At 50.4% G+C, this 23,114-nt stretch overlaps 1 protein-coding gene across 5 annotated transcripts in view; it reads left to right on the top strand.

Moving 5' to 3' along the window:
- AXIN1 (axin 1) overlaps positions 1-23,114 on the top strand; it is an 87,869-nt gene that overhangs the window by 56,490 nt on the left and 8,265 nt on the right. For 4 of the 5 annotated variants that reach the window (XM_064520577.1, XM_064520575.1, XM_064520576.1 and 1 more), the window contains exons 4-8: positions 1,014-1,110; positions 11,138-11,275; positions 17,937-18,490; positions 21,285-21,461; positions 22,783-23,028. In XM_064520577.1, coding sequence (XP_064376647.1) covers positions 1,014-1,110; positions 11,138-11,275; positions 17,937-18,490; positions 21,285-21,461; positions 22,783-23,028 — 1,212 coding nt within the window. The remainder of the gene's footprint in view (positions 1-1,013; positions 1,111-11,137; positions 11,276-17,936; positions 18,491-21,284; positions 21,462-22,782; positions 23,029-23,114) is intronic. The other variant, XM_064520579.1, reaches the window with a different exon arrangement.

Here is a 23,114-nt window from a genome sequence, read left to right as displayed (position 1 = left end):
CTCACTGGGATGAAAAGGCTGGAAGGAGGCAGCGTATATGCATGGAAGATGCTTGGTATTTGCAGCAAACTAAGCCGCTACATTAATTTCCTCAAGTGTCATTGCACAGACTTGCAAAGCAGTTACTTTTACTGAATCGGGAGAATCTGTATAATAAAAAAGGAAAACTGCAAAGCCATAAGCTCCGGGAGGGCATTTGTTTTTGCACTCGTTGATTTTTCTCAAAACAACCCAGTTTCACTAGGATGTGAGCCTGTTTCCTGTATCTCATAACTGAGCTCCACTTCAGTTCATGGGATATAAGCAGTAGGGATGCAATGGTGAAAACAAAAATGTTTTTTCCCTAAAGTTACTCTCAGGCAACAGCGATTTGCCATTGGCAGTGGTTGGCAAAGCCCGATAGCTCCAACCCCTCCAACACTGGCTTGTTGGGAGCCGACACGCACCCAAAAGCCCATAATTTCTGGCTGAGCTAGAGGTTGCCTTAAGAACAGTGGAGTCTGCCCCTTTGCTTTGATAAGCCATTCGAGAAGTTGTCAGGCTCACTTAAAAATATATATACACCTTGTTCCCCGACTGAATTCCCCTTGGTGTAGATGCTCCCGCTCCTCCTCCCCCTCCCAGCCTGCCCTGTGGTTTACTGTGCACATTGCCTTCTCTTTTATAGAGAGCAGCCAAGTATAAAAGGTACCAGGATGCAATCCAAGTCCTCCTCCCTGCCCTGTGCCTCGGGCAGGGGCTGCCGGAGCCCTGCCTCGCGCTGCTCCCGGGGGATGCCGTGTAAGTGCTTCCCCTCGGCGAAAAGCAGAGCGCCGGGACCGCCGCGAGCACCGTTGCCCGCCCCGGTTTCTCGTGCTCCGGTGCGCTTGCCCTGGGTGGGTGAAGCCTTTCTCAAACGCAAAGAGATCTCCTACCTGCCTCTCTGCAGCGTTGAGGCGTAAAGGTACGTTGTGGTCGGAGGCCGCCTGAGGAGAGGCACTAAAGCGGGCTGTGTTGTTGTTTTGTTCTGGCAGAGATGGGATCCCACCGTACAGACTCCGCAAGCAGCATCGCAGAGAGATGCAGGAAAGTGCCAAAGCAAATGGACGTGTGCCACTACCTCACATTCCTGTAAGTAGCAGCATCTCCTTTTGCAAAAGTGAATACGCAGAATCTGTAAGATCCCTATCGTACCTTTGCTGTGCTTGCTCACGCGTCTGTTTAACCTTCCTTAGCCCCGTATTGTCTGGGGATGTTTTAAGACAGAAATCTGCTGCGCTAAGGAAAGGTCTGTAAGAGGGAGGAAGGTTTGGTAGCCTTCTTCCAAACTTTTGGTGTTGACCATCAAGGGATGTCCAAAGCAGGTAACTTTTCTTACCTGGTCGGGCAGGAGTCAGCTGTTTCTCTGGGGTAGATTGGATGTGTCAGCTGGTTCGGGCAGCTGGCGTCTGCCTGCAAGCGGGTTTTATGCCGTTGGGTGAGCTGGAGAGATGTGGGGAAGGTGTAGGAGGCCACCAGGCATGGAGGGTGACGCAGCTTTCAGCCAACGTCAGCTAGGGAGAAATTCGACTGCCCCAAGCCATGCTCGGGGTGGCAGAAGGGAACTGTAACTGGTTCTGGAGGACGCCGCAAAGCCCGCGGGGGAATACGGGGCAGGAAAGCGGAGAAGGTGCAGATACAAGTGTTTCTGGTTGTCTGATCCTGCCTCCTCGGTTGCTTCAGATAAGCAAACTGCTTTTGGGAGATGAGCATGGCCGTTAGGGCTCTGCAGCACCATCTGCAGCTCCACTTATTCTCCTAAGTATTTTTCTTTCTGTGCAAAGCTACAGGTGACATTTAATATCTAGCAGGGAATAAAGGTGCTTCTTTACTCTTTGGACAGCTGGACTGCAGCACAAATCAAATAGAAAAAACACATCCATCTGCTTTTTGCAGAAGTGGCCTCAAACTTGACGCAGCTGTTCTTGTCGTGCCCACTCGAAGCAGCACAATACAAGCAGAAATACACCCTTGTTTTAATCTGATTAAAAAAAAAAAAGCAAAGAACCCCACCAACCTTTGTTTTGCCTTTTAAATTAGATTATTTTCCTTAGATTTAAGAAGGTCTCCTGCGCTTTGATCACTGGGTTGACAATAAAAGCCCTGGCTGTGGACGCTCGCTAGCCATCTTTGCTCAGTCACCTCTCTTTTCACACAGTTGCTTTCACAGTGTGGTTGCTGTCGAAAAGACTGGCTGGGCTCCTTTTTATTCCACTTGATGCAGTTTTCACTGTAAGCATTGCTTTGTTAGAGTTGCAGTTTGAAAGCTTGGCCTTTATTTTTTTGTTGTTGTTGTTGTTGCCGTTACTGAACAGTGGGAACTACTGATTGAATATTCTCTGACTTCAAAGCTTGTCAGTGGCTTTACCTTTTGGATAAAAATAATAGTGGCTTTCTGTTGATGGTGTGTGCTGGCAGTGCCTCAATGAACTGCAGGTTATAAACTCGGCGTATGGAGCATGAAATATGTATAGTGAGCTCTGCTTTAACGAACTTCCATCTGCCAAACATTTCTTTTGTTGGAATGAGTAAGTGTCATTCCAGCAGCAGTTCCTTGCAGCCTAATTAGTTTTACTTAGCATTAAATTTTATCTACTTTTTTGGAAACCGGTTTAAAAAAGGAAAAATAAAAACCACAAGCTTTAAATTGGCCACCTGCTGCTTATAAATGTTTATATTGTCCTACTTATCTACATGGTCTGTTAGAACTACATATTCCTCCTAAACTACACACAGGCGCTTCACAAGGATTTTTGTGTGAAACATCCAGTGTTCCCATTAGATTTTGTGCTGTAAGTTTAAGTCCCAGGGAAGAAGGCATCTTGACGCCTGTTTATATGGGAGCGGAGAACTGAGAAGTCAAGTTACTTCTAGTCTTTCTCCAGGGAATAAAAGTTTGGTTCAGACACTGTGGCACCTCCTGCCAGCCAATTACTGACACAGAATTGGCATCGACTTCAGAGAGCCACTGCTCTGCCCTCGCTTATCAATCAGCCAAGAAAGGGAAGGTAATTAGACAATATGTTTTGACAACACCAGTGTGAAATGTTATAAAGTTAGTCTTTTAAAATCACCTCTAACTGCAAGTTTATTGAATTAAACTTACCCAATTAGCCAGGAGCCATGCAAATGTTTCTTCAAGTGCCACTTCCCAAAGCCAGTTGTTAGCTATGGGCTGCATGATATCCTAGCGCACTATTAGCTGCTTGGACCTGATGATTAGCATATTTTAAAATATGTAGCAATGACCAAACTGTAACCTTTGAGTGAAGGTCTTTACGGACTACATATCTAACTGGTATAGTCAGAGCTGATACTGATAGCGCTTGCAGAATGCGTGGCATATTTTGCTTGTGATAGTGGAGAACCTCCTACTACCAAAAAGTCATTTCAGAAGTCTTTCAGAGAACTTACCGCTCACTTACAAGTGAGTTGTAGGGCTATTATGCAAAATACTGATAGAGCTCATATTGTTTTTAATAGCACTTTTAGTTAGGTGTAGAAGCTATAAACTGTAGTGATTTTATGGTCATAGGAGATTGCCCACTAGTTTCAATGGCCTTGCTGCTTCCGAACAACGAAACCATGCTTTAGTTGTGTCGGATGCCCCGCTGTGCAGCAGTAGGTCTTGGTGCATGGCCAGCGGTATTCTGCAAATTCTACGCAGTATATACAAATGCTGTAAGTTTGGAAAAGTTGTGTTTTTCCAAGTGGCTCCTTGCCCAGGAATGCAGTGGCTGAAGGCCTCCAGCAAGCCAGGAGACCTTCTTTTTGTGCCTCTCCCAGGAATCCTATTAGACAGCAGGCAAATGTTGTTTTTGATGTTCCATCTTGCTCTTGGTTTTGAGCAGACTCTTGGAGCAACCATTATAAGGAAAGAGTAGACGAATTCCCAAAAGAAGAGGGTGAAAGCACAGAGAATGTCAAGGCCTTACCTGTGCTGTTGTACTGTTTTCCCCACTGCTCAGTCCTGAGTGGATGCCCTGCAGCCAGGTAACAGCAGGACTGTGTTAGATGTCTGCCCCTGGACCTGGCATTCATCAGGCTACGTTGGGAAATCAGCACTCCAGCAAAAGTTCCCAGGAAAACTCAAGCTCTTCACCCAGAATGTTGGGGGGGTTTTCTTCAATGACATAAAGAAGCCATTTTGTGATGTTCTTGCTGTAGCTTGATCATCAGCTGGATGCTCTCCTATCCTTCCCTAGAATCGCAGAAGTGGCAGCTCTTTACACTGTTCCTTTATGAGAAGAGAAAAGGTAGAAAAAGCAGAAGAGTCAGTCAGGCTGTTTACTCAACTTTCCCAGAAGGTCTTAGCCAGGATGTCCTGTACGCAGAGATGACTTCCAAAGTGTTCTTCAGTGGAACAGAAAATTTGGAGTCACGGTGCAACGCTGTGAGTGAGTGCTGAACAGGCATTCTGGAAGAGCCTTGGGCTCGTGCTGCCAGGATAACTACAGCTGTATGCACTTTCTGCACCTCTGAGTTGGTAACCTGTTCAGAATTCCCTTCAGCCATTTTATGGCTTTTTTCCGCAAATGCCTTGCAGCAGCAGGACTTCTGGCTAATCCCTGAATGCCATTAGAGGGATGCTGAAATCCAGCTATCCACCAGCTCTGCCACAGGAGTGAGTGGAATGGAAACACTATTTACCCTTTAAAACCAAATGTTGCTTGGAATACGTTAATCTGGGAAATGTAGAGGTTCAGAAGTTCGTTACTCTTGGGCTCCCTAGCTTGCCGCCTCCATTTCATCTGCAAGAATGACTTTTGGTCTAACATCAGCTACTCAAGCAACATGGAGCCATCAAACCTGTAGAAGGAAGAGACCTTTGGGATTTACCAGCACACTCTTCTTTGGCCCAGTCAGATCAGCCAGAAATCATTCAGCCCAATTCATGGATCCCTAAGGCTGATTAGAGACCTCTACCCAATTATAGCATTGGAAAATGTATTGTTTCATCTTAGAACTGAAGTTTATTCTCCCCAAGGGGAACCTACAAGCTGCCGTGAGAGTCTTCCCTTTCAGCCTTTTTAGTTCCAGGTATTATATAGATCATAGTAAAAATGCTGTCCCTGTGACAAGACTGAAGAAATGGCATAAACTAGGTTGGGAAGAAAGGGCGAGGAAGGACAAGGTAACAACAAAGAGCACAAAACATCAAAGGTCCCAGCTTTCAACCTTGCAGACAGACGTGCAGGGCATTGCTTGAGAGCTCATTCTGTTGAACCAGCTTTGAACACTGAGCTTGCAACTTTATTGTGTTCCTTCTCCTCACTATGGAAGAGAGAAACTCACCTGATCCTTCAAGGAAGATAGCTGGACAGACCTAGTTTTCCCAAGGGAGTACATTAGGATGCCAGTGTGTTCTGATGTGGAACTTGCTCCTCAAAGCACAGTTTCTCAGAGAAGATGATACCCATCAAAACCCAAGTCCTGCGTCTGCTTCATGGAGCAAAATCCATGCAATCCCCACTCCATTAGCTCCAAAAAAAGAGGGGGAAAATACAATAGCAGATGCTAAATGGAAGTACTGGAGAGCTTATATATCTAGCATATTTTTAGCAGGCTGCTTCTTCCCAAATGTGCCAGACCTTCAGGCACTTCACATGTCAAGGACAGTGAACCAGAAGAGGCACAATGTTCTGGTAATAGGTGCCCCAAGAAATCCTTCCTCACAGCTGTCACTAGGAAAGATTAGTCCAACCAGACCAGCTCAAGCTGTTTTCTTTCTTGCCAGCCAACGTGGCATTCAGCCTCCCATCCACTGTTCCCTTTAACCTCCCCAACTTGTCGTTTGCTTCTGGACCGACCCCATCTGAATTAGTGGCAGCCTCATTAGATAGAACAACTATTCCTAAAAATGAAGTGATTCCTTTCAAAATTGTTGACCCAGAATGGCCAGAGATCTCACTCTGGTCCAGACAGGAGGGCACGAGTCTTCCAAAAACAGTAGCGAGTGTTGGACCCATCAGCTCTTGGAAAATGCTGCACCCTTTACTTGGAACAAAAGCATTTTGGAGCCATTCTGATTTTAAAACAATAAACAGCTTATTTATGACTTTCTTGGCAGGGCTCAGTATCCCTTCAGGGAGACGAGGGCAGATTCAAAGCACTGAAGTGCTGAAAGATCCTCCTCTGTGCAAAAGCTCAGCCTGGCTGGTTTTTGGTGGAGCAAATCTCCGTTCCTAAGTCAGGCCTGTCATTTGATAAAAGTTTCTCGAGCCATTTGTTGTCTGAAGCCTTCTGAACCAAATCAGTGCGGTCCATGTTTGCTGTCCAAGGATGTCAGAGAGCACTTAGCGGTTATCTCTGTTGTTTGCATGCATTATTCCCCAGTACTACAAGTTTCTTGGGGAGTTCTGTGTAGCTCATCCTTTGAGCTAGGAATTAAGTGAGGCCCATGGAGATACCCCAGTTGCATCCATAATGCACGTTCTGCTTGCCAGAGTCCTGCAAGCCACCGTTACAGATCCACAGCAGAACAACACAGGTTGTGTGTGTCACTCTCCATGGACTAGAGTGAGGTTTATTTCAGTCAGATTGAACTCAAATGGTCAGGGAGACAGTCACGGGGACTGCTTCCTAGCAGGGACTGCACCAGGGAAGAGTTGCACCCTGGGTCTTTCACCCTTGAATGTGCTGCTGTAGGACGTCAGCAAGCTGTTGTGCTGCGTGGAGAGCCCCAAGGGCAGGATAGTGGGATTTGCAGATACAGGGGTTTATCAAAGAGAGGAAGACTAGTTCATCAAAAAGACTCTTAGGCTTGATTTTTTTAATTTCTGTAGTTTAGTTTCTATTACTTACAGCCTTTCAGAGGCTGCGGATAAATGTGCTGAAGTATTTGTTGTGGAAGAGCAAAGTCATGTAGAGCTCCCTAGATATAGTAGTAACCCTGAATGTCTTCAGATGCTTGTTAGGAATGAAGCTGTGCTCCTTAGGCATTGCTGGATCTGGAAGGAGCTGCCTTATTTTAACAGGAATTAAACATGCACATTAACAGACTTAGACCTTTCTACCTGCCGCAGCTGCTGGCTGGGTGCTTGGGATACCCTTTTTATTTTGGGATGTTGCATTGCATCAAAGGCTGTGAAAATAGAGGGAAATTCTTTCCTGGTCCTGCTTTTCCGTGGAAGCTGCAGCAGCAGGTGCCATGGAGAGATTCTGCACGTTGGACTTGCAAAGTTTCTAACGGAGCGGTCCCTGCTCCTGAACAGGTCTTAGTGCTGCTGCCGTATAAACAACCGCAGGGAAAGTTGGCAAGTCTGAGGTGGCAGGAGGCAATGAGCACATCACCCGGCTCGTTGCTACTTGTCAGGTGAGAGATTTCTTTCATCGAGAATTGCTGGCATTACCTCACAAAATAGACAGTGTTCGTGTTTTTGGGCCCGCTTTCTGATGAAAGCAGACTCTCTTAGGCAGAAGAGTCCTTCCTCATGGATATCTGAGGAATGAGGAAATATCACTTGTATCTCAGAAGTCTTCCCAATATATAGCAGTGAGGGGACAGGATCTGTCAGGTCCTACAATGTGACTGCGTGCAGCAGGGGCCCATTCCTGAACTACGCAAAGTCCAGGTGCTGGGATGCTAAGCATGTCACTTTGGTTCTTAATGCCAGTATTTCAAGACTAAACTCCATAAGCTCCATAACTCTTTCTTTCAGTTCTCATTACTGAGCGTTCTTTGCTTGGTGCACGTCCCCCTTCCACGCACACAGCTTCCTCCCCGATTTCCTGCTCTCTAGCATTACTCCCCATCTTTGCTATCGCAGTTATTGCAAATGTTGCTCTTAGTGGCCAGTTCCTCGTTACCTGGTTATTCCTAAGAGCCTTTCTCAGCAGCTTTGTTTGACTATTGAGTTATCGAATGCAAGTCTCTGTTTTCGCTCACAGACTTGCTTTCTATCACTCACCGATTCTCAGCAGCGTTGTGCACGGGAGGCAGGCTCTGCCTCTTCTGACAGTGTTGCCGTGGCACTCGCATGTCCCATGGCGTTTCCAGCCCCCTGATAGTGCCTTGCCTCCCCAAAAGTGAGAGGAGAAAAATGCAAGCGTATCCCAAGCCGTCGTGCACCTCCAGAGTCTGCTCGGTATTTAGGAGGCCTATTTTTAGTCCTTTAAATAAAGGACTAGGAAGGGAGGAAGGGACCTTTTAAGGTTATCCTCAGAGGGCCAGCAAATCAAGATCTCCGCACAGTTGCACTCCGTGATTTTGTATCTTGGGCAGTCGCTTGCCCGGGAAGTACGGCGCGACCCCCCTGCCCGTGAGGCTGCGGTTACCTCTCCGGAAGGGGCAGATGCGGAGAGCGGAACGGTAGGAAAGCGTAATCCGGCCCCAGCTGCGCCCGGCCCTTCTGGATGACTAGGACTGTCTGTTACTTCTCAGCACGTCCAGGCTTGTCCCCTGTTGCTTGTTGAAACAGGGCCTGCTTTGATCTCGAGGGAGGAACGGGCGCCGTGCTGAAACCCAGCCGCAGCGCTCCACGCTCCGCAGCTGCGCCGTGAGACACGCAGAAGTGCAGGGGAACGGCCGTTCCGCGGGGCAGGCGGCGTCACCCTGCCGAAGGGAACGCTGCGCCCTTCGCCGCCCCGGGCCCTCGGCTGGGGCAGATCCCGCATCGTGCAGGACCAGGGCCCTTTACGCTGGCATTTCAGCCACGCTGTCATTAACCTCGTTCGGAAGAGGCTGGTTCCTGTTGCAAAGTGCTGTTTGGAGCTCTGGGTTTGGTGGGACGAACAGCCCGGCTGGAAGCGTTGTGATGAGGGCCCGAGGAGAAAAGTTTGCTGCAGGCGGAGGATGCACGAGAGGATGACTTTTGAAGGAGAACTCCCTTCAAGTGGGCCACGCTTGGAGGACGGGACTGACTTGGAAGCCACATCTTGCAGAGAGCGAGAAGGTCCAGCCAAGCAGGTACAGCTCCAGCCATGGTAGGATGGGAGCTGAAGCAAGCCAGGCTGGTCTTTTGCTGGAGCTCCTGTGACACTGTGGTCCTGATTTTACCTTTGGAGAGCCTGGGTGCTGCAGAGTTGCAGAGCAAGCTGCCGTACAGGAATATCGGCAGGTAGCAAGGAGCGTAAAACCTGGCAGAGGTTCACACATATCTCGTCAGCCTTTCCCAGTGCTTGGTGCACGTAGGGTGATTCTGGCATGCACTTGCCATCCTGCTCTCTCCATGTTGGCCCCAAAAGATCCCTGTCAGCTTGTAGAATTGCTTTGAATCTGTCTTCCAATATTTTTCCTCCCTCGTAATATCTTTCCCATATTTTTGCTTCTACCATCCTTTTCCTCCAAAGGCATCTAACTGCCAACAGTATTTTTCTTGTCTGAGCCCAAACAGGGGTTGGATTTTCTATAGCTCCACAGAGAAATTGTCTTTGTGTCTTGCCCTCGCTCTTGTTATCTGGGTTATTGTCCTCCTAGTTAGCTATGGACACCGCTTCGGACGGGGGGAAGGAGACGGCTTGTTTTGGGCTGTCGCCTTTGGCAGCGGTCCCAGTTCTGTTGGGTTCAGTGCTGACTGGATAACGTCCTATCAAGTGTGGTGTGTCACAGAAGGCTCGGGGCAGACAGGCCTTTCGCCTGCAGAACTACATCATGTCCACAAAAATCCCCCGGGACAATGCAGTCCAGCACCATGCAGGGTGGAAGAGACGATAGCAGCAAGCATTGAAATTGAGATTTGTTGGCAGGGTTTGTTGAATTTTGTTCTCGGTGAACAAAGAAGCATTGCTTTAAGCTGAGACCTCAGCAACTTGGGTGCCATAAAAGATGTCTTCAGCTTCTCGGTGACATAAGTTAGGATGCTTTTTCCATTATTTTTCTTCCCCCTGCCTTCCAGTTGGCAGAGAGAGAAAAACAGTATGACTTGCACGCTTTTGCAAGTTTTGAGGCAGAGCATTATTTTAGTCTTCTGCGCAAGTCTCAGCTGATTCAGGGTTTGCACAAAAAAAGCGATTGGAAAAATCGCATGGTCTCTAATCCTCCTTTAAAGATCCCAAGCTAGATGTCTGTTTCTGGTGCTGCATTTGTTCGTCCGTTATGAATTATCTCGTGTCTTCGTATTTAATTTTATCTCTGGTCGTATAAAGTCTGTATTTCTGTCATGTTGGTATTGAAATATTTGAATGCAGGTTTTTACACTATTAAGTTTTCCATATTTTTTTCTTCTGAAAGAAATTTTTATCTCTGCTGTGTCATTTTAATTTTTCTACTAGCAGAAGCAACAAAATAGTACAGAAAGGATAAAAATGAGGAGAAAAAAAAATACAGTGGCTGTAAGCTTGATGCTTCACTACAGAAACTTCTTGTGCCAGAGTGCAGGAATTTAGGGGCAATGTAACTGAGTGTAAGGAACTGAGAGTGCCCTTGAACTATATAAATTTGTTTGTTCACGCAGAGCAAACAGAAAATTAGTATCTCCATGCTTGTAAGGTTGCCAGAGGTTGCTGTATTGATAAAGCAAGCAGGGAACCTTTGCCTGTCTCTGAAGAAAGCTAGATGCAATCCTGCCGTGGTTGGATATTAGTAAGAGAGGAGGCTTTGTGGGAACAGTCGCCTTTCATGGCTGGGGTAAGCTGGAGCAGAAGCTGGGAGATGGAGGAAAGCAAGATTTCCTGGAAGTGCCAGGGTTTCCACTCCTCTCAGCTGCTGCGGGCTAGCCTCGCAGTGACTGGCAGGCATACACGGCTTCACCTACACTAAGCAGCCTATATTTAAGTAAGAATTCTCTTTTCTATGGAAGTGAAAACATCCCAGCTGTAAGGTCATGATATTTCAGAGGTTTGCCCATATGTCCTTTTCCAGCCCTTTGAAACCGAGACACTTTGTTGACCAGGTATATGTTTTGAGGAAGAAAGGCATATACATTCAAAATTGGATTTTGGTGCTGGAAGACCTTGCTGACTGTGGCTGTAGAAACCTTTTCCCTTACTGAGGTGGTGTATGAGCTGGTGTTGGACACGGGAGCTGGTGGTGGTCCTGGGCTGTACCTCTGTTTGCCGGCCTGTCCACCCTGAGTGCCCTGCTGGAACGGCTGGCATTCCCAGTTATTTAAGAGTCCAAAATAAATGCGTGATTTGCATGCACCCATGTTTTGCTAACCCTGCTCTGTTTTTCCTCCAGCGTACATACCGAATGCCAAAGGATATCCACGTTGAACCAGAGAAGTTTGCTGCGGAGCTGATCAATCGTTTGGAGGAAGTACAAAAGGAACGTGAAGCAGAGGAAAAATTAGAGGAGCGCCTTAAACGCGTTCGAGCGGTTAGTAATCTCCTCGCCTCCCATAGCAGCTTGGAAATCCATTTCCGCACTGTGCCTGTGGGGATCCCTCAGCTGCCGTCCGAGCGCACCGGGGGATCGCTTTGCTGCTGCAGCAGCCGCGTGCATCACCTACGCAGGGGCTCCCGGAGACTCCGCATCCCACCGGGAGCCTCCAGGGCGCCATTCCCACCCATCCGTGCAGGGCTTGTGAGCTCTGTCGCTCCCTCCTTGCTGTAAGACACCAGTTATGGCACAGCAGTGCCCATTTCTGTCACCAGTTAGGGCCCTATGTGCTCCCGTCATCCTCTTTGCCATGGCAAGGGCTCTGTGCACCCTCCTGTTCCCCTCCATCACAGGCTTTGTATGCAGTCCCTCGCACGCAAGGATGGAGTCTGTGTAACACAGCGATTCTCCTGCCCCTCCAGGCTACAATGTATGTTCAGATCACTCCATCTATGGAGATTTTGTGTGATCCCTCTTTCCCCTGCGGTCGGTGAACAGATGGCGAGCGTTGCACTTGGAGGTGTCTGTCTGTGTGTGCCAGCAGGCCATTTCTGCCAAAACCCAAAGGGTTCTTGCCCATCAGTGCCTAGAAAACCTGGAGTTGATCAGGTGTAGCATCCAAAAATCCTCTAGTGCGCAGAGAAATGCAATAACTACATGGGTGGCCAGGGAATCTCAGCCCATGGCACTGCATGGTATACTTGGTAGGTCGGCCAAGGGAGGCCTGCAAGGCCCGAGCTCCTGGCAAGCTCCAAAAGGGAGAGAATGATGTATCGGTCATCTTGTATTACTTGCGCGAGACACCCTGTTCAGCAGTATTCATGCTGTATCTTTTCTTCTGAGACAGTGTCTCACAGAATGTGCGTATCGTGTGCAGGGGAAACAGGAGAGTTTTCTGGGGACATCGCAGTGTTACTGAACATCACAAATGTCAGTGTAATTAGAGCCCTATGTGAAAAGGCTGTGGTCTATCTGTGCTGCCCCAGCCAGGAGGTGAAGGCTCTTGTGCATGTAATCCGCAGCTCGCCCTTCCCGAAGAGGGAGGTGGTTTTGATTATCTCAGCTAGCTCCGTGCTTTTAGAGAAGCTGAGTTTCTGGGGCTGCAGTGCAGACCCTTCAGCCCTGTTGAAACATTTTTAAATGTTCCTCTAGTAGCTGCTTAACCAGTGAAAAGCTGTGGGTTGGAGCGTTGCTTTAAATGGCACTGCAGAGAAGCGGGGAAGGCAGGATAATCTGCAAGCTTTGCTCCAGCTCCAAGCATCACCCAGCAAACTCGCTGCGCTTCTGCGCTCAGGGTCTAGCCAGAGAAGACAAGCTAGGTGCTAGTTTGTGTTTTGATTCCTGTTCTTCTGGAATCGGTCCGTTTTCCTCTGGTACGTAGTGCTTTCTCAACAAAGCCAATCAGACCGGCAGCTTTCCCTGCTGATACGGCCCTGCAGCACTCCTCCTCCTCCTCCTCTTCCTCTTCCTCCTCCTGTGTCTGCATTGCTGCCCCCACCTGTACCAGACAACACTAGCCCAGCCCTCTGCCTCCTTGCAGAAGCTGCCAGTAGCAATACCATAAAATCAGCAAATACCTACGTGCCAGAGAATAAATTTAAGTCTGTTTAAACACATTTTTGTGTGACTTAATCTGTTTTTAAGCCCAGGACTCCCACTAATGCTGTATATTAAACCTCTTTGCTGTCTCCAGAGTATATTTCATTGACTGGCTGGCATGTGGCATTAGCCATTCAGAAAAACCCCGAGTAAGCAATTGTAGCTTTTTTTAGGTCAGCACTTAAGGTGCAGGAGCTGCTGGTATCAGCAGGAGGAGAGCTTGGATCCTGATGCATCGCAGGTTTTTTTCCGTGACCTGAGCACCGGGGCTGCAGGATAACCTCTCACCGCCTTTGCGTGGCTGGCTGAGCAGCGGCACGGGCGAAACCGTGAGGCGTTGGTCACACAAAGCGGTTACCAGCTTAGCAGAGAGGCTGCAGATGTTTTGCGCAAGCTAGGAAAAAAATGGGTTTTCTCCCCCCTACTGAGCTGCCTGCGGGTTCCCTTTCGAGGCTGCGTCGTGCAGTCAAGACAAGAGACGGTTGCTCTGCAGCCAATGATTTTTCCTGAAAAGACTGTCTTTTTGAGAAGACCCAAACTCTGAATTCAGGAATTCCTCTGCGCTCTGGGGGAGAGCTGGGAGGATGCACGTGTTCCCTCACCGTGTTTTCAGCCACTTCAGCCCCGCGTCCGTGCGTGGCAGCTGCAGTATCACATCACACAGATAGTTCTGTCTCGCTCTGAGCTTCGTGATTTTGAAATGAGCCGAGCATATCATCGGGGGAGCAAAGCCAAGCTGGGAATCCCACTGTTTGAGTATAAAGCATGGCCCAGCTAGCGAGGGAGCTTGTTTACGTGATGATTGAAAATGCAGTCGTGTTTAAGGGAGCTGTTTTGGCCCACCAAGAAGTAATAATCTGCTAGGTGGCATTGGCAGGAGGCAGAGCGGGGTTTAAAGCAGGGCATTGCTCACGCGTAGCGTGTTTCAGCCGCCTCATTCACAGGGAAGGCCTTGCCGAAGAGTAAAAATAGCTCGCCAGACAGTCAGCAGAGTTTAGGCGTACATCGTTCGCCGCCTTTGCGAGCCGATGGGAGACGTTGCCGACGATCCGATGTCAACCAAGCACCATCTAGCGGCTGCGGCACCCGCGCTTCCCCGGCGGCGGGGAGGGCCCTGCGGCCGCCTCGGGCACCGTCCTCCCGCCCCGGCTCTGCCACCGCCGCGGATCCCCGTGCGGCTCCCCTGCGTGCCATGCGGCCGTTCCTCGCAGCAGCAGTTTGCAGGTATTTGCCAGGGAAGGAGGCTTGGTGCCTAACCAGCTGCGAAGCCCTGCTCTCATCCTTTGAGCTGGAAACAGTTAGAAATGAGCTTGGTGTAAAAACTCCCCAAACGCCAGGGTCATTTTGTAAAAGCATAGAAAATGTTAGGCAAAACATTAGAAAATAGCTGATTGCAGGCATGCAGCAATGTACTTTGAGCATTTATTTAACCGTTATTCCCTGCCGTGCTAATTTAGGCACCTATTTTTGCAAAAGGTGGTTAGAGATTTTCAGAGGCAGGCGGTGAGCGCAGCGTACTGGTGTTCGTGTGGGCACGCGCCTGCGGCTACGAGAACGCTTCCGTGCAAAAAGTGTGCTCTACGGTCCAGTTTGCAGACACCTGCCCCAAACTCCTCACCCCGTCCGGCGTGGGAAGGCTCCTTCCCCAGCCTGGCATGCTGGCAAACCCAGCAATGCTGCCTTAGGGCGATGCTGTCTCCCCTTTTTTCCAGCTGTGCCAGCCGCAGGCCGTCACCTGCCAGGTGAAACGGCCGGGCGAGCGGAGGGGCTGGGCACAGAGCTTGCTCAGGTTGGTCGGGGCAGGTCGGGCTCGGAGGGGAAGGCTGCTGTGGTATTGCCAGGCGTAGACGCAGATCAAGCGATTTGGGCAAGGAGACTCAAAGGGAGGAGAAGAACCCATCCTGCTTCGGTGCAAGAGTTAACCTCCAAGCTCCTCTTTCTTCTGGATGTCCTAGGCAGGTGGTGACGTCTCTGTCGCATCCCATTAACGGCCTCGTGCAGAAGCGGTGCCTCCTGGTACGAGGCGCCGGGTTGCAGTGCCGTTGCCCGCTTTGTGCCGCAGCCTCTGTGCACTTTGCAGGGCACCAGCCCGTGTGATGGAGCTGAGCCTTGAATCTGCCCAAACCACGGGCCTGTGTTATAATCCCAGCTCGCCCTGACCCTGCCCTGCACACTACCTCATTTTCTCACTGCAGACTAACCAGAGAGGAAAGATTCAGCAGAACTGGTATCTGCAGAAGACTTGAACCGGTAGCTGCTGCCCTGCTGTAGGGGACAGGACAGCTTGGGATGGGCACCTGGTTTCTTCTGTTCAGCTGCCCTTTTCTCACCTCTGTGACTTTCCTGCTCCATGGGAGGCTGCGACATAAAGCCAGCCGCCCCCAGAGCTTCCCTGCGCACCCCCACCCAAGCAGCCCTTGCTCCTGCCTGGGGCCAGCTCTGGGCAGCTCTGCTGGATCTGCGGCTCAGTGACATGCGTGGGCTGAGCCAAGGCAAACAGAGGCAGCCTCTTCTTCCCTTAGCCCACCTTGATCTCAATCCCTGAGCAAATAAGGTCCCCAGTTATTTGCAAAATCAGGTTCTAGGAAGCCAGAGGAGCTCCTAAACCTCCAGCAGCCCTTTGGCCCAACAGTGGCAGGTTTGCCGTGTGCACACGAGTTCTGCCCAGCTGCCGCACCGCAGCGCTGTCCCAGCCCTGCTCTCTGAGCAGACAGTGGACACTGCTCTTCAGGGATATTCGTCAGGATCCAGATCTAGCCCTGCAGGTACTGCTTGATATTTAAACCTAAGAGTTCTCCAGAATGTAGGTACCAGCCCTCAATACCTCCAAAGCGTCGAGCGCGTCATTGGGTTACCATAAACTGCTCATATTCACCCCAGCGTTTCAGATTTAGTCAGTGTGAGATTCACCTTTTCTTTTACCTGAACTACCTGCCCAGGGATGGCATTTGATAGGCTGCAGAGCTGTGGCTGTAGAGGAAAGATACCTCTGAAGGTCTTAGGAGCAATTCATTAGAGTGGTTTGTCCCCTCCAGAAAGGGCCATCATGTCGCAGCTCAAGTCCCACCTCTTGCCCAGCGATGCGATGTCACCTTGGTCAATCACTGGGATCACTGTCCTACTGGATCAGCCTCGTTCCGACTCCTGCCAAAACGGGCCACAAGGCTGAGCTCGTTCCAAGTAGCTGTTGGCCCCTTGAGACAGGTTCATGTTGCACTGGGGCAGGAGAACGTGCAGTTGTCTGTCATGCTCAGCACCTCGTCTCATCTGCTGGGTTCAGTATGTGACCCCATAAGCTGTTCCCCAAAACTGCTTTCCCAGACAGTTGTCAGGCTGGTGGTGATAGCCGTAGAGTCCAAGGGACCGTGGCTGCCGGCTGTGTGCCGGGGAGCGAAGGGCAGTGGAGATGGAGGATGCAGCTGGGAAAGGACCTCAGTGAGGCAGGAGAGGAGCAGCGGGAAGAGGAACGCGGGCTGGGTCAAGGCGAGCGGCGCGCCGGCCGGGAGCAGAGGCCGTGGCTCGCGGCAGCCCCTGAGCCATGCCACCGGCGTACCAACAGGCCCGGGGCGGGCGCGCGGCCGGGTCCCGCAGCTCCTGGCAGCTGGCGGTGCTCCCGCGGGCTGCCCGCCCCATCTCCAAGCCCATCCTAGCGTTTTGCTCTGGGGCTTTGCGGCAGTGCGCCCCAGGGCAGGACTGCTGGCCGCCGGTGCTTGCGGCGCCTCTGCCTGCTCCGCTTTCAGAGGCTGGTGTTACCCCCGCTTCGGTCTGAAACCCCCAGGTGTGCCACTGGGGGGAAATCTGCTGTTTGTTTTCTTGCTCTGCAGTTGGCAGCTGAGACTTTAAAGCTGGTTAGCAAGTGATGGATGATGACATCTGACGGGCAAAGCTGGCGGGAGTCAGTGTTTCCTAGCAGATACATTTATCTGACGGGGCAGAGCTAACCCATCCTGCAAACGATTTCTTTACTGTGCCAAAGGAGGAAAAAAAGAGCAGGATTAAAAGACTTGCTGGAATCCTACTTATGTAATTAAAAAAATAGGAATCCTGACTTCCAATAAAGAAACTTCATAAATATCTGAGTTTACGTTGGAGAGCAAAACAGTTTGTCAGCATCAAAACTGTGGCTGTCAGCATGGAGGAGTTTTATTCTTCCTGGCAAGGACTTAAAAGTCGTTAACAACAGCATGTCCTAGACCGTTGTGAACTACAAGAACAAGCAGTTAGCTACAGTCCATTTCTTTATCTGCGTGAAGTGTTTCATTGTAGCCTTAGCATGCCTGGGAGAAATCAATGTTTGATTTTCAAAGCCACTCAGGCTGCTGTCGACCTTCAGTTGCATATTCCTCTGACAAGCCCGTTGTTTGCCTTGCTTTGTGCAACAGTCGTTCACACGAGAAAATCCCCTGGTCTCTCCCGACTCAAGAGCTGGTTTGCTGCGTAGCCTGTAATTTTGTGCTTTATCTGATGAGCTTTGATGTGATGCCTCACCGAAGGCCTGTAGGAAGTTGCACGGGTAGTGCGGTGAGTTGTGCTTCCTTTGCTGGTTGTTGCAGAACTGTCTTCAAGGGTCTTGGTGAGCTTTTTAGCAAGGCTCTCCCCCTTCATAAATCCAATCAAGTTATTACACTTATCAGAAAGCTACATCTGTAAATCTTGTTGGTGATGCAAGGGCTGCGTGTCAGTGGTTGCCTCACTCTGCTGGTAATTCACTGAGGCCCTGGCTTAGGATGACTTGGCAGGCAGGTACGGAGATGCTGGAGCGCAGCTCTCCTTGGCAGCAGGAAGGCAACAGCCCCGAGCTGGGACTGGGCAGGTTCAGGGTTGACATTAGGAAATAAACTTTCCCCAGGAGGGAGGTGCAGCCTGGGACAGGTCATCAGAGATGGAGGTGAGTCTCCATCCTTGAAGGTTTTCAAGACCTGGCTGGACAAAGCCATCGCTGACCTGTTCTAGAGTTGGTGATGGTCCCGCTGCAAGCAGGAGGTGGGACTGGAGTCCCCCAGAGGCCCCTTCCAGCACACTGCTGCCATTCAATGATTGTCCTCCTGTTTTCTTCCAGGAAGAAGAAGGTGAGGATGCAGATATTTCTTCTGGTCCCTCAGTCATTAGCCACAAGATGCCTTCCGCCCAAACCTTTCATCACTTTGCTCCTCGTTACTCTGAGATGGGCTGTGCTGGGATGCAGATGAGAGATGCGCACGAGGAGAACCCAGAAAGCATCCTCGACGAACATGTACAGCGTGTGATGAAAACGCCAGGCTGTCAGTCTCCAGGACCTGGCCGCCACTCTCCTAAGCCACGGTCCCCAGAAAGCGGCCACTTAGGGAAGCTGTCAGGGACGCTAGGAACGATTCCTCCAGGGCATGGCAAGCATGCAACAAAATCAGGAATGAAACTGGATGCAGCTAATTTATACCACCATAAACACGTCTACCACCACATCCATCACCACAGCGTGATGAAACCAAAAGAGCAGATTGAGGCCGAGGCCACTCAGAGAGTGCAGAACAGCTTTGCGTGGAACGTAGATTCACATAACTATGCAACAAAGTCACGAAACTACACTGAAAACTTGGGCATGGCCCCTGTCCCCATGGACTCTTTAGGCTACAGGTGAGTCAAGGCAGCACCCCACAGGAGTCCCAGAGCTATTGCTTCTGTAGGAAGCTCATTCATAAACAGGCTGTAGCATACAAATGAAACAGGGTTGCTGAACCATGTTTTCTCCTGGAAGTCTATGCTGGGACATGTTTCAAGGGTCTCTCACCACCCTTCCCCTTCAGAAACGAGTATGCCCCCAGTAACCCTTGTAAACTGCTTTCCGTCTCTGTGATCTGGTGCTGAAAAGACATCCTCTAACCGGGATTTTTAATGGCCTTGGTTGTAAGGTAGCTCTTCTGCTCCTTCGAGCAGCAGAAAACTTAGAAATTGCAGGTGCTGGTCTACTGCCCTGTGCGATGGCAGTTGACAAATATAGGGTTGCATCTCAGGGTCTGGGTAACAGAAACCGGTGTCATAAGGTCACATGAGAGGCCAAATTAGGCCTTGCTTCTATTGCAAGGCCTAGTTCATTTGCCAGAATGGTTCCTTTTTCTTCCTAATAAAGTGATAGACACTGTGGTGCTACTGTGGCATACTGTCCCAAGGGGACATTCTCAGTGGCAGGGCTGCATCCATGGCACTCTCTGCCCAGGAAAGAGAGTCCCATGGACACTGTCTCACTGCCTGGTGGGCTTTTGTCAGTCTTTCCTTAGCCATTTGAGTGCCTCTGTCTCCTGTCTTTGTGCTGAGGGGAGAGGGCGAAGCTCATTCTCTGCTGCAGTGGGTTTTGCTCGTTCTGTTATTGAATTACTGCAAAGGTGAGAGCAGCTGCAGAGGCTCAGGGCTACCTTGAGTAATGAATGGTGATGATGAACATATGGAGCAGCTGCAGCGGAGAGATGTGTTCATGTTTGAGCTCAGCTAGCTCCTGAGGGCATGTTATTTTGGGGCCAGGCTTTGCAGTGGGTGGGTATTTTGTGAAGGCAGGGGAGCCAAAGCAAACCACTTCCCAGGCAGGCAGAGGAGGGAAGCACTTACAGCTGCTACGTTTGTACAGGGAAAGGATCGAGATACATGGCTGTGGCCTTCTGAGAAGGGACAGGGAAGCTTCGGTTCCCCAGCAGAGCATTACCATGGCCATGCTGGGTCATCCCAAAGCCCACCTAGGCCTGGGACTTTTCTCCAGCAGTGATTACAGCACAAGCTTAAGGAGAATGTAAGAGGGCATATTCAGAGCTGTCCTTCCTCTGGCACAAACTCCCCGTTCCTGGCAGTCCGCAGGTTAGGAACTTCCTCAGCCTTTTGCATCTGGACAGGCTTGTTCAGCAGGCAGTGGTCTCTTGCAGTGGCTTGTCTTGTTCCTTTTTGAACCCAGCTAGACTGCTGGCCTCCGCAGCACCCCGCCGTTATGCCTGCGGGTTGATGAAGTGCTGTAGAAAAAGGCACCTTTTGTTCGCAGTGAACCTGCTGCTGGAGAATTTTGTTTGATTCCCACTAGTTTCCTGCATGGTGAGAAGCTGAGAATAATTGTTTGCCCTGATTTTTTAGGTCTGTAGTATCTCCCTGGTCAGGCTGTTTCCCAAACTAAATAGTTCTTACCTGCTTAGTCCTCCCTCTACAGAAGTCATCCCACATCTCTGCCCTTGTGGTCTCTGTTCTGAGTCCCGCTGTGGCTGTACGGGGTGCGCTGGCCAGAGCCGCACGCGGTATTCAGGACGAGGGCAAGCACGGGGATAACAGTGTTTCCTCGTTTGTTCTCAGGTAGTTTCGTAGTAATTCTTACCGTTCAGCTTGGCCCACCCTGCTGCACTGGGGTGTTGCTTTCAAAGAACCTGCCAGGAACCTACGGTCTTGTTTCTGCCCAGCAAAGCTGATCTGGGGTCTGTTACTGCCTTTGTGGTGTTAAGGTTGTCCTTCCTGTGTGTGTTAGTTAGCAGGCAGAAGTGACGCAGAGAGGGCCTACAGAGCAGAGCGGGTGGGCGGTGGGGATGTCGGGCTCAGGTGGCTTTGCTGGCTGCAGCAACGGCAGGCCAGCGTGGGCTCCCGCGTGGCCTCGCAGGCACGTGGCTGCCTGGCTGCGCCGCTGGGCATGGAGGTATGTGTCTTGGCAAGGAGAGATGGGTCCTTCTAAGAGCTGTTGTTGCAGCTGTAAACGTAGCCAGAGACTGTCAGCAACTGCCTGATTTCCGTCTATCTGTTGTCTGAGGTGGCTGCATTTCCCAGTGGGCTCAGCTGGGAGCCTGCAGAAGTCAGTGCCCTGCTGCTGATCTTCTACCATGGCTTGAAGCATCAGTTCAAACCATGGCAAGAAGCAAATGCTGGGCATGGCAGAACAGCGGTTTGGGGTACTAGCAAACTGGTGATCTGATCTGGGGCGGGGAATGGAAGGGGCTCAGATGAGAGCAGTGGTCTGATGTGGAGTGGCAGATGATGGATTACGGCACCAGGATGGACCTTACGCCCTGAGCATGTTACCACGTTAGAGCAAATTGTTGAGGGTATAATACAATCCTTCATGTGGCAGGAGATCTGTTGGGCTTTTTACCACGTTGCCATGGCTCATTTGGCCAGCGGAGAAGGTCCCTTTCTCTGCAGGTGACTGGACAGAGACAGCCTGATGTTCCTAGGTCTGGACAGTCTTGCTCTTAGCCTCAGCTGTGGCGTGGTTGGTTTGAGCTGTGGTAGAGCCAGGGCGCATCAGGCCAGGAAGGCTGTAGAAGGCAGCCAGGGCCACGTCTGCGTTGCAGATAGCACCAGATCCCAGCAGGGCTGAGTACGTCTAGAGATAGAGATGTCCATACTCTGCCACAGTCCGTGGTGGTTTGGTTTAGGCAAAGCGCTAATATCTCAAGCTTTGTTCTTGCAGTGGGAAAGCAAGTCTGCTCTCAAAAAGAAATGTTAAGAAGACCGATTCAGGGAAAAGTGATGGTGCCAACTATGAGATGCCAGGATCTCCTGAAGACGTGGAGAGAAACCAGAAGATCCTTCAGTGGATCATAGAAGGAGAGAAGGAGATCAGCAGGCATAAGAAAACAAACCATGGGTAAGGGCTGGCAGAGTAAGGAGTCTTCGCACTGTTTTATTGCATCCCCTGCATAAGGCATGTGTTTCTAGACTGTACAGTGGTCTGCCTTGTTCCTGGAGATCTCGGGAAGACAAGAATCCACCAGGCACGAGGGTTTAGGTCCTTTGGGGACCTGAGAATTGCTCAGGGGCTGTAAGGGTAATAATCAGTTTTTTCTGAAGGCTGAATTGTGGCTGTGGGGGGAGGTTGAAGCCCCAGGAAAAGTTCACAAATTGCTGCTGTGGTTACTAGGTGGATAACATAGCACACGGTAGGCAGTAATTTTGCTTTAGGCATTTGCCGTATGTAAATGCCTGCTACTCCTGCAAGGCGTAGATAGAAACATAGGATCTGCCGCTCTGGAGCCATTGGTCCTGAGTAAGCGGTTTAGCATGGCACAGGCAAGGAGGACCAGGTTGCCCCGAGTTTCGGCTTATTGGGAGCATCCTCTGGGATGGACTTGCCTGCCTAGAGTGAAGCCAAAGACGTGGCTGTCTCAGGAATCTCTCTGTAGTCAAGCAGATCTCCTGTGGGCATGGATCCTTAATCGCAGTCTGGTCAGCTCTCTGGCAAAAAGCAGTGTTTGCCAGGGTGTCGGTGACGAGAGGGATCTGGGTTCTCACTCTAAGTGATGCAGCTACGATAGTGGCTGAAGTGGCTAAGTGGTGAAAGCGCTGTTGGTTTTTTCTTCTGCTCCACGGTAGTGCCCGGGAGAGGTTGCACTGCAGGCAACTGGGGACCGAGTGCCAGGGCCACGGGCAGTGCCAGGCACCCGTGAAATCGCACGGCACCCTCTGCAGCTGGAGCTGGGGAAGGAGGAGCACATCTGTGTAGCATCTGTTTCCCTCAGAGATGTTGAGCTGTAGCTCACTGAGGGGCTTACAGCTTGGGAACGGTGGCATCCCACACTGACGGGTCTTCTGGGGCATCCTGCTGGGTGAATTTTGCAAATATTTGAATTGCCTTTTGTTGGTTTTATTTCTATACATCACGCATTTCATGAGAGTCCTTAAACAAGTGTCTGGTCTTTATGTTGGGTTTGGGTTGGTCACCCTGACATCTCAGCAAAATGCCAGAATAGGCAGTGGCTTGCTGCCTTGAAATCTTCTCTAGAGGTACCGCTGGCTGGATGGTGTTCCCCTCTCTCCCTTGGAAATTGCAGCACATCCATGCTGTAAGAAGCTTCCCAAGGGTGACTGAGTAACCCCGTGTCCAGCTGCAGAAGACCTAGGTCCGTCTAGGAGCGACTGTGCGGGTGTGAAGAGGCTTGGTGGTTCATGAAAAACATTTGTGTTTGTAGCTCTTCAGGTGCTAAGAAGCAGCTGTCCCATGACATGGTCCGACCCCTCTCCATTGAGCGACCTGTTGCTGTGCATCCGTGGGTCAGTGCCCAGCTACGGAACGTCGTCCAGCCTTCTCATCCCTTCATCCAAGATCCTACCATGCCGCCCAATCCAGCCCCCAACCCTCTCACCCAGCTGGAAGAAGCTCGCAGGAGGTTGGAGGAGGAGGAAAAAAGGGCTGGAAAGCTACCCCTTAAACAAAGGTATGGAGATATGGTCTGATTGCTCATGGGAGGCAGGGGGGACACCACTCTGAAGGTGCGGAGCTGGGGGAGATGTCCACCATGCT

This window comes from Dromaius novaehollandiae, chromosome 14 (genome assembly GCF_036370855.1).
Source record: "Dromaius novaehollandiae isolate bDroNov1 chromosome 14, bDroNov1.hap1, whole genome shotgun sequence".
NCBI lineage: Eukaryota > Metazoa > Chordata > Aves > Casuariiformes > Dromaiidae > Dromaius > Dromaius novaehollandiae.
The sequence above is the reverse complement of the archived record's forward strand: the minus strand, read 5'-3'. Positions and strand labels throughout refer to the sequence as shown.